This window comes from Nuphar pumila, chromosome 4 (genome assembly GCF_984573655.1).
Source record: "Nuphar pumila chromosome 4, dmNupPumi1.hap1.1, whole genome shotgun sequence".
In the NCBI taxonomy this organism is placed as follows: Eukaryota; Viridiplantae; Streptophyta; class Magnoliopsida; order Nymphaeales; family Nymphaeaceae; genus Nuphar; species Nuphar pumila.
This window is the reverse complement of record NC_143252.1, coordinates 146,212,975-146,227,676: the sequence shown is the minus strand read 5'-3', so window position 1 is coordinate 146,227,676 and position 14,702 is coordinate 146,212,975. Positions and strand designations below refer to the sequence as shown.

The 14,702-nt window shown below is 37.7% G+C and overlaps 1 protein-coding gene across 2 annotated transcripts in view; it reads left to right on the top strand.

Moving 5' to 3' along the window:
* Positions 1-14,702, top strand: part of LOC149841546 (pesticidal crystal cry8Ba protein) — a 66,351-nt gene that overhangs the window by 18,430 nt on the left and 33,219 nt on the right. For both annotated transcript variants that reach the window (XM_090003900.1, XM_090003901.1), the window contains exons 7-11: positions 550-668; positions 9,744-10,046; positions 10,120-10,207; positions 10,377-10,482; positions 10,563-10,673. In XM_090003900.1, the coding sequence (XP_089860026.1) occupies positions 550-668; positions 9,744-10,046; positions 10,120-10,207; positions 10,377-10,482; positions 10,563-10,673 (727 nt within the window). The remainder of the gene's footprint in view (positions 1-549; positions 669-9,743; positions 10,047-10,119; positions 10,208-10,376; positions 10,483-10,562; positions 10,674-14,702) is intronic.

Genomic DNA, 14,702 nt, shown 5'->3' with positions numbered 1-14,702 from the left:
CCTATTTTTAATTGAAAAAAGTTAATGCAGTGTGGGATTTGGATGCCAAAAGAGATTCTTCAAAATCCCGTCAAAAGCTAATTATCTGCTGCCAATTGCACTTGCAGCTGTATTATGCAGCTTAAATCTTTCTAAAGTGACAACTTTCAGCAACTTGAGGGTTATTTCTTCTTTATGCTGCTTTTTCTACTTTGATATTTTCTACTTATTATTCTATGTGGATCTATAAATGTATACATCGGGGTAAGATTTCACAAATGTGGATTCATCGACACAAGATTCCACAAATGTGGATTTGCCGGTATTTTCTGCACTCATTCCAGTGTTACTGACATGTCCTCTTCTTTCTATTTTTGTTTACTTGTCCAACTTTTTTCCTTTTTCTTAAATGTGATTTTTGTTTTCTTGCTTTGTGGAATGTAGGCCTTTCTCAGGCATATGGGCAATAAGCCGGCATAGGCCAGGCCAGCTTTGATGACTTTAACATGCCAGTTGCACATTCTATTTTATGCTGATGTTGATTTATTCTGCTTTTTGTATTCATTATAGACTACAACAGATCCTGTTACAATCAGAGGAGGAGCTGTTGGCCAAACGGTCTGCTGATATCGGACCTGAAGGAGCTGCACCAAAACCGAAGAAAACTATTGGTAGAATGAAGGTGCAAGGTATTCCTCTAAATTAGCTAATTAACGAGCTCTTTTGATGTCTATGGGTATTTGCCATATTTGTCCCCTATCTTATGTGCCCAAAACAAACTCATCCTTGCCTTGTAGCTAATTATGAAAACATTTCTTTTTATTAACTATGGTTGAATCGTCCTTGGGGTTAACCCTCATCACATTAGCTGACAGAAGCTGTCTTCCTTGGGTAGGGATGTCAACGGTTCGGTTTTGGGTGGGATATCCAACTGACCTGTACCCGATTATTCGTGTTTGTTTAGAAAACTGAACCAATTAGGAAATCAGGTCAGTTTTGTTTTTTCATAATAACATCTGATCAGATTCGAATTCGAACTCAGTTTCTTAGCAGGTTCCGATCAGATTCTCATTAGTTACAATATGTTTTTAAAAAGAAAAATACAAGACTCAAATGCAGAACCTTGCCCACATTAACACCTCTTGATATTGGCAACCGATCACCTCAACAATTTAATGCTTGTATTAAACTGTGGAATGATCTTTTTATAGATACTAACAATGGATCTGACCCAAATCGCATATTTAAGTGGACTTGGGTTGGATTCAGATATTTAATTCACAGTTGGACTCACATTCGGTTTCAAGTTATTTCTTGTTCGTATCCGAATCTGAATCTAGACTCTTATTAGGACATATCCGATTAGTTGGACTTGGTAATGCCCACATCCGAATGGAACCTGACTTGTTTACATCCCTATCCTTAGTGAAATGACAAATCTACCCCCAAGGATTGTTTTGAAAAAAGTAATAATATAAAGGATGTTTCTGGAAAAGGCTGGGGATGAATATGGACTTGGTCTAAAAAACTAAGGACGAATGTGGAAAAGCTAGTTTTGTAAATTCTAATATGGCTTTTTCATCAGTTGATTGTCTGGTGGGGAAAAATGTACATGCTAGAGCTATAGGAAAACCTGTCCTAGTGGTCCAATTTAAGTTTCGTTTAGTGGAGTTTGGTTTTTTATGGGCAAGCTAATGCACAGACTCCATTAGAGTTGATGCCTTAGTTTTTTAAGATTAATATTTTAATACTCAAATTAGCTAAAAATGGGTGGAAGGTCCAAGCTAGTTTAGATCATAGAATTGTTTAAAAAAATCATTTCAAGTCATGCTCTTTTTTCTGGCTAAACAAAATAAGCATTAAGATTTGAAGGTCTACCATAGAAAAAAAAGTGGTATGAATGAAACAACCATAATATCTAAATGGCTAACTTAAAAGAATGACCATGGTGATCTAGACATGTAGGTTGTGAAGGACCTGGTCCTGTTTTCCATGAAAGTATCAAGGCCTTCCTGTATTTTGATCCAGCTGCACCCTGGTGAGAGAAGCCTGAAAATTATACCTGATCTTCTGATGGTCATTGAGGTTCAGCCCCACTCATTGGCTTTGATTCCGCTCCAACCTAGATACATTAAAACCAACATTTGCCTGTACAGCCAAGAACCTATCATGCCCAACCGAAATAGTAAACATTACACCACAACATCATGCTTTGCTGCAACATGCATCAACCTAGAGAGTGGCTCGCAGCAATTGAAGCCAATGAATCATGAATCTAGTCTGCTCCTTCCATGTGCTTCACCTCTGTCTCCCTGCAAATCCCCTAAAAACCGATAAAAATATATGAAGAGAACAAAGAAAACCTAGGGCTAAATTTAAAACCCAAGTGACGAGAGAGGGAGATAGGGTTATGGTTAAGGCGAAAATACATGAGGAGATCAAACCTATCATGTTTGTTGGGCTCAAGGTTGAACAAAAAAATAATGATGCTTCTTAGAGGTTGAAGATGAAGAGGAATGGTGGAGAGTGAGCATGAAGATTGATGTGGATGATATCAGTGCATAACATTAGGGAAAAGATGATAATGCATCTCAGAGGTTGACGATGATGAATCTGGTGAAGACGAAGAGGAATGGTAGAGACTGAGGGTAAAGGGTGAAGATAAACAAGATGCACAACAATAGGAGAAATGTGCATTACCTGTGAGGCGGTGAATGTGTGTTGAGGTAAAAAAGTAGGAACAATAAAAGAGTAAAAGGTGTTTTGGTAAATTCCACATCATAACCAACTTGGTCAAACCTTTCGCCACAGTTTGTTGGACGACTGCTTTTGTAAATAGCCGTTTGGTGAGGATGGATTTATCTTTGGCCCACAAGACAGACCCATATGTATCTTAGTTGTCAAAGGAAGCGCCTAGGCGCAGCCCCACCGTCTGGGGGACCAGGTTTGGGCGGTGGGGCCCTATATTACCGCCTGGGCTGCGGGCCGCCTAGCCTTTTTTTTTATAATTTTTTTGAAGATTTTTTTTGAAGACATCATTTGTTTTCTTCTTTGAGGAGGAGAAGAAGAAGTAGAAGACATGCTATTTGTCCATTGCTTGTCTTATGTCCTATGTCACAGGGATTCGGCTAGCAGGGTGCTGCACCCGCGTCGACGTGACTCGACGCGGGTGCGGGTGCGGCCAACCCGATCCTGGGTGCGTTGATCGCACCCATGATCATTTAGTTCCATTTTTTTTTAAATTTTCCCTATGAAATGGGCTGCAATTTTTTTAAAAAAAAAATTCTGCTGACAGCTGCTGATAGCTCCTGCCTTTTCAAATCCTTTTTTTCGTAAAGGATTTTCTCTGCTGACAGCTCCTGTCAGCTGCTGCCAGCTCCTGCCTTTTCAAATCCTTTTTTTTGTAAAGGATTTTCTCTCTCCCCTATATATATATATATTTACATTTTTGCCCCTGCCGCACCCCCGCACCCGGGTTTTTTGGAAGTGCCGAATCCCCGCACCCGCACCCGCACCCGCACCCGCACCCGCACCCGCACCCGCACCCATGTGACATAGCTTATGTCTATTGTTGAGAAGAAGACATTATTTGTCTATTGCTTGTGTATTATGTCTATTGTTGAGAAGAAGAAGAAGAAGAATACCTTATTTGTCTATTGCTTGTATTATGTCTATTGTTGTTAATTTTTTTGTATACATGATTTTATTTTTTGTGTATTGTTCTTCACATTGTTAGTTGTATTGTTTGTTTATTCAATTGTTAATTTATTCTTAATTTGTTTGAGCAAGTTAAGGTTATTTTATATAATTGCTTTACAATGTTCAACAACATTATTTGTCTATCGCTTATTGTTGATTTTATGTTTTTAAAATTTTTTTTATTCGGGGTACCGCCTAGGCCCTGCTTAGACCTTTTTAGGGGCTCATTGCCTAGGCTCCACCTAGCGCCTATGACAACTAAGATATGAATTATTGTTGGTGCCCTGTTTTATTCGAATAGGTTGCGTCTTGCACAAGTAAAACTTTAAGGTTTTGGGAAAATTCTCAATATTTTTGACGAACAAAAACTTCGTGAGTATATTTGGCATTTGACTATAGAAAAGACCAAACTATGTTTATATCAAGGTTGGCAGACTAGGAAGCTGGAATGAGAAACGATGCATGAAGCGAGAAGCGGTGCAGTTTAAATTGTATAGGAAGCGGGAAACAAGAAATAAAAAAACAATATAAGAATTGAATGGGAGTAAAAATGGTACACAAATAAAAACTAAAATAAAAGCTAGTATTCTAAAAATGATGACTGCCAATTTAGAGAAAGCATATGGAAGTGTGAGAAAAAACACATAAAAAACAAAAAAATAGAGGTAGAGAACATATAAGAAGAGTAGATGAAGTGTGTGGAAAGCATAGGGGAATCAATATTCTCATCAAGTTTTGGAAGCGATGTGTATCGCGCTTCCGAAGTGAGTTTCTAAGAAGCGGACTTCCCACCTATCTAAAAAAGCTTTCGGTAACTCTGGTTTATATCAAGGTTGTAAGTAGCGTATCATTACCTATATCGATCGGGCGCAAAGTTAAATACATATCATAGCGTATCGTAAAAAATCATATTTTTTATTAAAAAATCATATTTTTTATTAAAAAATCCAAAAAATCAAGAAAATCAGAAAAAAGTTAGCCAAAAATATAAAAAAACCATAACAAATGAAACAATGATGAATTGCATAAAATACAACCATAAAATCACATGTGAAGCATTTATGTCTCTTTGAGTTGTATAAGACGTCATCAAACATCAACTAATATAAATAATATTGTAATGAAGAATGCGGAATTAGAAGAACAAAGTACAAAAGCACATATAAGTCCAAAAGTGGACAATTACAAAAGACATAGTACAAGCACAAAAGTGCATCAACAAAAATCCACTATAGGACAATACAAAGAGCCAACAAAGGGCAACACCAACAAGTAAAAAAATAGTATGTTATTCATAATATGCTTGAAAAGCATAGTTAAATATAGGGGGAACACCTCCCCTATTTATATACAATAAGCCATGAGGGAGACCATTGGGAGCTCCCTTCATAGAGATGTTGGGGAGCTTCCAAAGGTCATATTTATGACCGTTGGGGCCCCAACGAATCTATGGAGTGGGGCCTCCAATGGCATGGAAAAAAGAAGAAGAAAAGAATAAAAATAAGAAAAAGAAAAATATAAATGTTTTTAATAAACAACTATAATTACATGTGAAAAGACTGAAATGCCCCATTCAGGAAAGCTATTGTGACACCCGATGTACATGGAGATTTGAATAACAGTTGAAGTGCCTCTAATAATTGAGCAAGTGAAAATGAATCTCTTCCTTTGATTGGTTCTTCCTTCCTTGGTGTGGTTTCTTCAACGAAAGCTATTTTGTTCTTGGAGTGTCATATAACTTGGGACAATTGGGTCGTATATGACCCGATTCATGACAATGATGACAAATAACCTTCTTTTAGCCACTATTATAGCTATTTTGCCTCCTAAGGTGTAGAGGCTTATCAGTTTTCACATGATTGCCGACTTTGGACACGACCAATACTTCATCTCCTCCTTTTATCATACCAAGACGGGTCTTTTCTTGACATATTTTGACAACATCTTTTAAGGGAAGGGGCTTAGATCTATGAAGAAGAGAAGATCTAACTTGTTCATATTTGGGCCTAAGCCCATGTAAGAATTGAAAAAAGTGTTCTTTTTTCATTTGCTCCCTTCTTAGTTCAACATCTTCACTAGCAACCCACTTGGGTTCAAGAAGAGATAATTCATCCCATAAAGGAATAAGAGTACTAAAGTAATCACGGACACTCATGTCCTCTTGTTTGATAGTACACATTTTTTCTTGTATAAAGAATTGCCTTGCAAGGTCTTTTTGTTTATACATACTTTTCATAATAAACCATGCTTCATTAGCCTTGCGGAACTTAGTAATTGTTGAAACTTTAATAGAGCATATAGGAACAAAGAGAGAGAGAGAGAGAGAGAGAGAGAGAGAGAGAGAGAGAGAGAGAGAGAGAGAGAGAGAGTTGTTAATCCATTAGGGCTAATCTCCTCTAGTTTAAATAGAGGTTAGCCTAAAAAGAAAATTACATATGGGTCCCTCATTATATATAAAATACTAAAAAAAAAACTTTAAGAATAAAAGAAGCTTCAGATGGTCGACTAATCTTAACACTCCCCCTCAAGCTGGAGCATAGATATCAATCATGCTCAGCTTGTCACAACATTGAGCGAAACTAGGCCTCGCTAGAGCCTTGGTGAAGACATCAACTACTTGATCTTCGGAGGATACATGATCTGTGCAAATATAACCAGCCTGAACCAAGTCACGTACGTAGTGACAGTCAACTTCAATATGTTTGGTCCTTTCATGAAAAATTGGGTTGTTGGCAATATATGTAGCAGCCTTATTGTCACACACCATCGTCATAGGTAGGGATACTTTCACCTGAAGGTCGGTCAAAACTGATTTTACCCACATAATTTCAGCTGCTGTCTGAGCCATAGTTCGGTATTCCGATTCAATACTCGACCTGGCTACAACAGTTTGTTTCTTACTCCTCCAGGTAACAAGATTTCCTCACACAAAAACACAAAATCCCGTTGTTGACTTTCTATCTTCAATAGACCCCGCATAATCTGCGTCAGTGTAAGCAACAACGTCTAAAGGGGAATTTTGTTTAAACAACAGTCTTTTACCAGGAGATGACTTTAAGTACCTAAGAACCATCATAGCTGCATCCCAGTGAACTTTGGTAGGTTTATCCATGAATTGACTGATTTTACTCACGGCTAATTAAATGTCAGGTCTAGTAACTCGTAATAACAACTTACCCACCAAGGATCTGAAACTCGTAATATCCACATATTCAGACTTCTCCTCGAACATATGAGTTTTGGGATCCATCGGAATACTAGCTGGCTTCACTCCTAGCATTCTAGTCTCTTTTAATAAATCCAAAACATACTTTCTTTGTGACAAAACTAGGCCCTCTTTGTTTCTTGCCACCTCGATCCCAAGAAAATATCGGAGGGAACCAAGATCTTTAGTAACAAAATGTTTCAGAAGATGATCTTTTGTTGCAGAAATATCTTGGGCACTGCTCCCTGTCAATATGATGCCATCGACATATACCACCATAAGAACAATTCCAACACTAGTTTTCTTAATAAACAAGGAGTGGTCTGAAGCTGACCTGACAAATCCAAAACACGACATAACCTCAAATAATTTGTGAAACCATGCCCGAGGGCTCTGCTTCAGGCCATAAATAGCCTTCTTCAACTTGCACACCTTCTGACACTCCCCCCTGAACCTCAAAACCTGGGGGTTGTTGCATGTAGACTGTTTCATGCAAATCCCCATACAAAAAGTCATTCTTGACATCCAACTGAGACAAGGGCCAACCATAGTTCACAGCAACAGAAAGAATGAGACAAATAGTGCCAAGGCAAGCAACTGGGGAAAATGTTTCAAAAAAGTCAACACCATATGTCTGAGTATAGCCTTTTGCAACCAACCGGGCTTTGTACCGTTCAAGTGACTCATCTGAGTTATACTTAATGGTATATACCCATTTGCAGCCAACAATATCTGCATCAGTAGGAGGATCAATCAAGTCCTAAGTGTCCCGAGAGCATAGGGCTGTTAAAATGTATCTCCAAAAACATGTTGTAAGTATAAATATATATAGTTATATACTTAGAGATACATATACATATAATATATTATATGTATATGTATCTCTACATATATAAATATATATATTTATTCATATTTTTATTTTCTTACCCTAAAAGGGTATTCTTGTAATCTTGCGCATATTCCATTTTGGAATATGTTGTAATTTATTTTTGTATTTTACATTTCTTTATTTTTTGTTTTTTGTTTTTAATATTTTTTCATAAAGTGCATTGGGGGTCCCCCAATAGAGTCGTTGGGGCCCCCCAACGGTCACAAATCCCCCAACGACTCCTTTGGGAGCCCCCCTTTGCACTCTTTTCATTTTGTATAAATAGGGGTGTTCCCCCTTGTAAATCTTTAAGCTTGAGAGTCTCAAACATTTGCTCCTTCTATAAAATACATGCATTATTGCATGTTCATTATTTTTACACTTTTTGCGTATTTTGTTCAAGTGTTGTGAGAGTGCTTTTGTGCACTTCTTTTATAAAGTATTTATGCTTGTATGCGTATTGTCTCATCATAGACAATTTCACAAGGGCATCCATCCCATCCCACATAGCCTGCATCCATTTCGGGTCGAGTAGAGCTTGACTGTGATGAAGTGGAACGGAGGAGGCAGACAAAGCCAAAATAAAATTTTTCATAGATGTCCCAAGATTAACTTCTGAAACAAACTGAGAAATTGGATGAAGAGTGCACTGTCTCTTTCCCTTGCGCAGGGCAATATGAAGGTCATCATCAAGAGCAGAAACATCAGTATGCTCAGAGATACTTACCTCAGGAGAATGAGAGTTTGGGGGCATGGAGGTAGGTGGTATCCTGTGAGTGTATACTACGGGAGGGTTTCGGTAGCGAGACACACCAGAGGATGGAGCCAAGGACTGTGGAGGAAACGACTCTAACCTTTTCAGGTAATTAAGAGAAAAGGAAAGAAAAAAAAATAAAAAGAATAAAAAATACAATCATATTCCAAGTGAAATATGCGTAAAATAGAAAATTACATAAATACCCTTTTCAGGTAATTAAGAGAAAATAGATATATATATATATTTATATATATAGAGAGAGATATGTATACATAGTATATATGTATATGTATCTCTATATATATACGAATATATACGTACATTAAGGATTACATTTTAACAGTTTGTACTAAATAATGCTTCAATTGAGAGATACTACCCGAAACAATATGGTGACACTAGTTGCACTCGATTTTCAATCGATTTCCAATCACTACTTGAGTGCCTAATTGTCATGCCGAATCATTTGATGCCATCTTTCCCCAAAAAAATTCAATGGGAAGCAAAGAATACGGATCGTTACCTTAGCCCATTCTCTCGAGTGAAAAAAGGATGAAAATGCACATTTACATGAGAAATCCACAAAAGCCCTCTCCCTTGTGCACAAATTGACTCCCAAATGTCTTTCACGCCTCTTAGGGTGCGTGGGTTTTCCTCTAAAGGCCTCTGCACAAATGAGAGAATCGACCCTAAGGAGGTCTTTAAAACCCAAATTAAAAAAGTCAAGTTTTGGCCCTTTTAAAGTGCGCTAGGCACGATACACCCTATATCGTACAATATGGGGTTGTATCACAAAAAACACAGGAGTGATACTATTGGAAAACACAGTTTCAATATTCCCCATACGTAATACTTTGTATAGACGTTGGGGCAGGTGGACACTAAGATGGAATAGACCCGCTAATATTCCCAAGGTGCTCGCTGCAATATGATGAGAAGCTATTCCCCCCGGAACAAAAGGATCAAACCCTCTGTACCGTGTATCGTACAATACAACATTGGTTTATATATCAAACTTTTTACATTTCACTATCATGATACAAAGTTTTATGAAAATTTCTGGGAACTGAAGGGAAAAGTTTTTATTACGTTTTTTTTATTGACCGGATTGTTCTATACCAATGAATGCGAGTTTAGTTTCTTGTTTCACTAAAAATTAATCCATACGCTTGATCATTTTTTTCTTGTTTATAGAATTCTATATTTGGATCTAAACTGTGATTATTTTGCAGTACGCAGGGTGAAAATGATGCTGGACATGCCATCAGGCTGCAGTTTTTCATCTTTAAAGCCTTCAGCAGTAAACGTTGAAGCTCTGCGTTCTCGCATATCCAATTTACAATCAACTCTTTCAGCTGGATGGGAATCTGTCAGAAAAGTCAGGGTTTTACCTCGTGTTTCAGCCAATGCTAGTTTCTCTCGCAATAGCTTGGCTTATGTGCAAGCTAGCACACAGTACATAAAGCAGGTTTCTTCACTTCTAAAAGTTGGTGTCACAACTCTCCGTAGCAACTCATCATATGATTTGGTGCAAGGTATTTATTTTGTCTCATCTTGCTTTGTGTTTGTTCTCTCCTGATCTCTGATACTATTTTCATCTCCATGCAGAATCATATTCCTGTTCACTGAGACTGAAAAGTTCCACAGAAGAAGAATCAGTTCGAATGCAACCTGGATCAAATGAAACACACGTCTTGTACGATGATTCTCTATGGTCCACATTTCTACTTTTGTTGCTGAATTTGTTTTCTAATCAGAAGTGTCCTTTTGTCCTCATTGTATACTTCTTAGTACAGCTAGCACTTCCCTGTTGTTTATTTTCTACTGTGGAAAGCATAGCAGTAACTATTGTATTTTGAATCCAGCTTTCCAGACAGTCCAGGCGATGACCTGATTGTTGAAGTTTGGGATTCTAAGGGTACTCTCCATGGACGTGTCCTTGCTCAGGTGGCTACCATTATTGAGGATCCGGTAAGAAAAATCTCATTTCCTGATGTCTAAGGACTAAGGGGAGACCTTATGTGCTGATGCTCATAATATGGCTATTTCAGAATGCCAAACTTCGTTGGTGGTCAATTTATCGTGAACCTGAGCATGAACTAGTGGGTAGATTGCAGCTATACATAAACTATGCAACTGCAGATGAAAATAATTCTCTGAAGGTACATACTTGTCTTAGTAATGGTTCCCATTAAATAGCTTCGAAGTTGGTACCTCCATTTATTTAGATGGTGCCCAAATCCTCAAACCAATGTGATGCTGTTGTCTCGAGTAACCATATCTGGAAAATGCTTGTAGAAATATTAACTTGTATATATTTTCAGGACAAAGCAAGTTCAATATTCATGTTTTGCCTAATTATTGCTTGAAAATTGAGATGCCTGTGAATCTGTGAGAGGCCAAAGCAGTGGTAGTGATACTTCAGAATTACTCTATGGACTCATAAAGCCTGCGTTTGAATACTGTGGCTTCGTGGTTTGAGCTCAGATCTGGCATGAGCCCCACACCAGATCTGATCTTTACTCAAATTGGCCAGGGTTCATGAATCTGAGATTCCCTTATCTCTGACTCATGCTTGAAATAGTTATCATGGATCTGAGATCAGGGCAATCAAACACACCCAAAGTGTCAGAAACCATCTTTCTAACATTTCAGATTTTGGCTGGAAATTTTGATTCTTCTGATCGGTGTATTAGTGTTGTAATTATCGTACCGTATGTATGATACATACGATACATATCGTTACTTTGGGCCTAATCGATACGATACACCCGGATACAGGGTGCATCGAGATGCGGCCATGTCTTCATTTTTGTTTGAACTTAAAAAAATTTGGTTAAGTAAATGACTTGTTAGCTTAGTGTTGTTTATTATTTCACAATTTACATTTTTCTTATGAGATATGCATGCCATTCATAGCATCTCGTGAAGACATAAATGCTTCATATGTGATTTTATTGTTGTATTTTGTGCAAATCATTGTTTTATGTGATATAAATTTTTTTAGAATTTTTTTATATGTTTTTTCCGATTTTTCTTGTTTTTTTTGGAAATTTTGTATTAAAAATTTATGATACGTTTACAATACGATACAGCGTTACTTTGGGCCTGACCGATATGGGTAATGATACGATAATTGTTATTTCCTTTGACAAAAATCTAGGTGCGAGTGTTGAGAGTTGTGGAATGGAATACAGTTGTCTAGCATAGATTGTTTTTTAACTTGTATATGTCAACAGTGTGCAGGTAGGTTACATAAACTTGTGAATCTGTGCTTGTATAATGTGGTTTGTGTTTGGGTTGCAATGAAAAGGTTTGGGTGCTGGTCAGGGAATCAAAGCCATAACGAGTTGTAGTCATCCTCATAGTTCAGCCTCTCTCTCTCCTCCTCCTCCTGCTGTCACCTTTTTCGTGGGATCAGATCAGGTGTATGAGAAAAGTGGGCCCACCCCTTCGACCAAGCCAAAAGATAAAAAAAATGTATTTCCAGTATCAGGGCTGAGTTAGGTCCAATCTGTCTAGGCTAGACCATTGCCCATGTCCGGTCTGAGTTAGGTCCAATCTGACTAGGCTAGACCGATGCCCGTGTCAGCATGAGTACCTATGGTCTGATAGAAATCAAAGAAGATAAGAGGGAGAGAGGTTAGGGTTAGACGAAGCTCAATGTAAAGGAGAGAACAAAAGTTCTTCTCATTCAATATCGTGAGTGAGAAGCTTAATACACATAAAGGGTCAACCCCCTTGAGATATCATAAAGGAAAAAAACTGAAAAGACTAGTATACCCCATTCTTTATAAGGTATGTACATAATAACCTAATAAAGTTACTTTACACAACTTTATGCTATACTATATTGGATAGACTTTCAGTACTCCTCTTCAAACTTGGAAGGATGTAAAAGAATCATTTCAAGTTTGGAAAGGAACGAACTAAAAAGCAAATGCAAAAGACTTTTTGTAAACACATCTGCAATTTGATTCTTTGAGTTGACATGCTCTAAAGCTATGATCCCATCTTCATAAGCCCTTTTTGTATAATGGTGATCTATTTCAATGTGCTTAGTACGCTCATGAAACTCTAAATTCTTTGCAATATGAATAGTGCTCATTTTGTCGTAATATAGCTGAGTTTTCTTTTCACATGCAGTGGCCAAAGCAACCCTTTGCTACTTCTTGCTCTTTCACGAGATCAAGGAGCTTCCAAGAAAAACACAAAACCCTGTAGTGGAAAGTTTATTTCTAGTGAAACCTCCAAAATCAACATCACAGAAAACTCTCAACTCTTTGCCAGACAAAGACGAGAAGAACATGCCATAGTGCATAAAATCTTTGACATACCTGATGATCCTCAGTACGACTGCCAAGTGAACTGATCTGGAAGCCCTCATAAATTGACTCACTGCATGAATTGCATGAGTTATATCTGGTCTGGATATAGTCAAATATATAATGCTCTCAACTAACTTCCTGTGTACCAGAGGATCCTCTAGCTCAACACCATCAACTGCCTTTATCTTCATGTTTGCTTCTATGGAGAAATTTACTTGTTTTGGGTCATCTGCCAATCTTGCTTTCACAACCAAATTCGTAGCATACTTATATTGAGACAAGTACAATCCCCTTGGAGAGTAGGCTATCTCGAGCCCAACCCCAAATCTTTCATTTCAAACATATTGGCTAGCTTATTTTTGGTCTCTTAAGTCTTCTTTATGTCATCTCCAGTGAGAATCATATAATCTACATATAGAAGCAACATACATTTTCCAAGAGCAGAGAAAGACACAAACAATGCTAGATCATGATGACTCTGCTCAAAACCAAGTGACCTCACTGTTGAACTAAACTTCTCAAACCAAGCTCGAGGTGCCTCTTTGAGACCATATAAAGTTCTGCAAAGCCTACACACTTTGACTTCTAGATCTGATTATCCTTGTGGTAATTCTATATACACTTTATCTTGTAAATCCCCATTCAAGAATGCATTATTGTCATCTAACTGCCAAGGATCCCACTACTGCATGGCTACTACTGCTAGTAGCGTACGAATTATGGTCATATGAGCCACAGGAGCGAAAGTTTCCGCAAAATAAATTCCAAACCGATGATTGTACCCCTATGCATCAAATATGGCTCCATTGATCCATTTGCCTCTGTCTTTACCTTGTACGCCCATTTGTTGTCGATAATATTTTTCTTTGGAGAAGGTTTTACTAGCTCCCATGCCTGCATTCTTTCAAGTACATTAATCGCATCAACCATGACTCTTTGCCACTCTTCCTTTCCTGCTACTTTTGCGTAGGACTCAAACTCAACATAAGAATAGATTAAGGCTAAGAAAGTATGATGATGAGGTTTAAAAGACTCATAGGATACAAAATAAGACAAAAGTACAAAGGGTCTAGAACTTTTACATACATGAGAAGACACAAAAGAAGATGATTGTAACTCTAGGTTTTGTTGTTGTTTTGAATAAGTTGTCGCAGGAATGCGATCAAGATTGACCTCTTCACTTTCTTGCCCTTCCACTTGATCTAAAAATGGAATTTCAATCACACCTTCATGTCTCTTTGTGTAGATCTGACCAAACTTATCTTCTCTAGCTAGAACGTGCTCTCCTTGACTTTCCATTCTCTCTCTCCCGCCTTCCATTTCTTCAAAAGGAACAAAAAAGGATAAATTTGTCTCATTCTCTGTCTTTTCTTCATACTAACTAAAGTATAACACATTCTCCTAAAAACAACATACCTGGATACTCATACTTTTTTTCAACTAGATCCTAGCACTTGTATCCTTTTTTTACCCTCAGTATAGCCAATAAAGCAACATTTGACAACTTTAGGAGATAACGGTAAGGAAATATGCAGAAATAAAAACAATGTCCTACAATGGACATTCACATATAGAAAGCAAAGAACAAGTCCAAAAAGGACATACACAAAAGCCAACAATGGCTTGCAAACATAAATTCTTATAAATGCAAGAAAGGGCTTCAAGAAGCCAATGCTTTACAAAGGGGGAGACCCCACTTATTTATAGGCAAGGAGTGAGAGAGAGGGAGAAAAGTAAGAGAGAGAGACCACATTGGGAGGCCCAACAAGGTGTCGTTGGGCTCCCAACGACTCCTAGTTGGGACCCCAATGTGAATGCATTAAGTGCATTTTAGGAAAAAGAAAACAAAAAACTAAGAGAAAG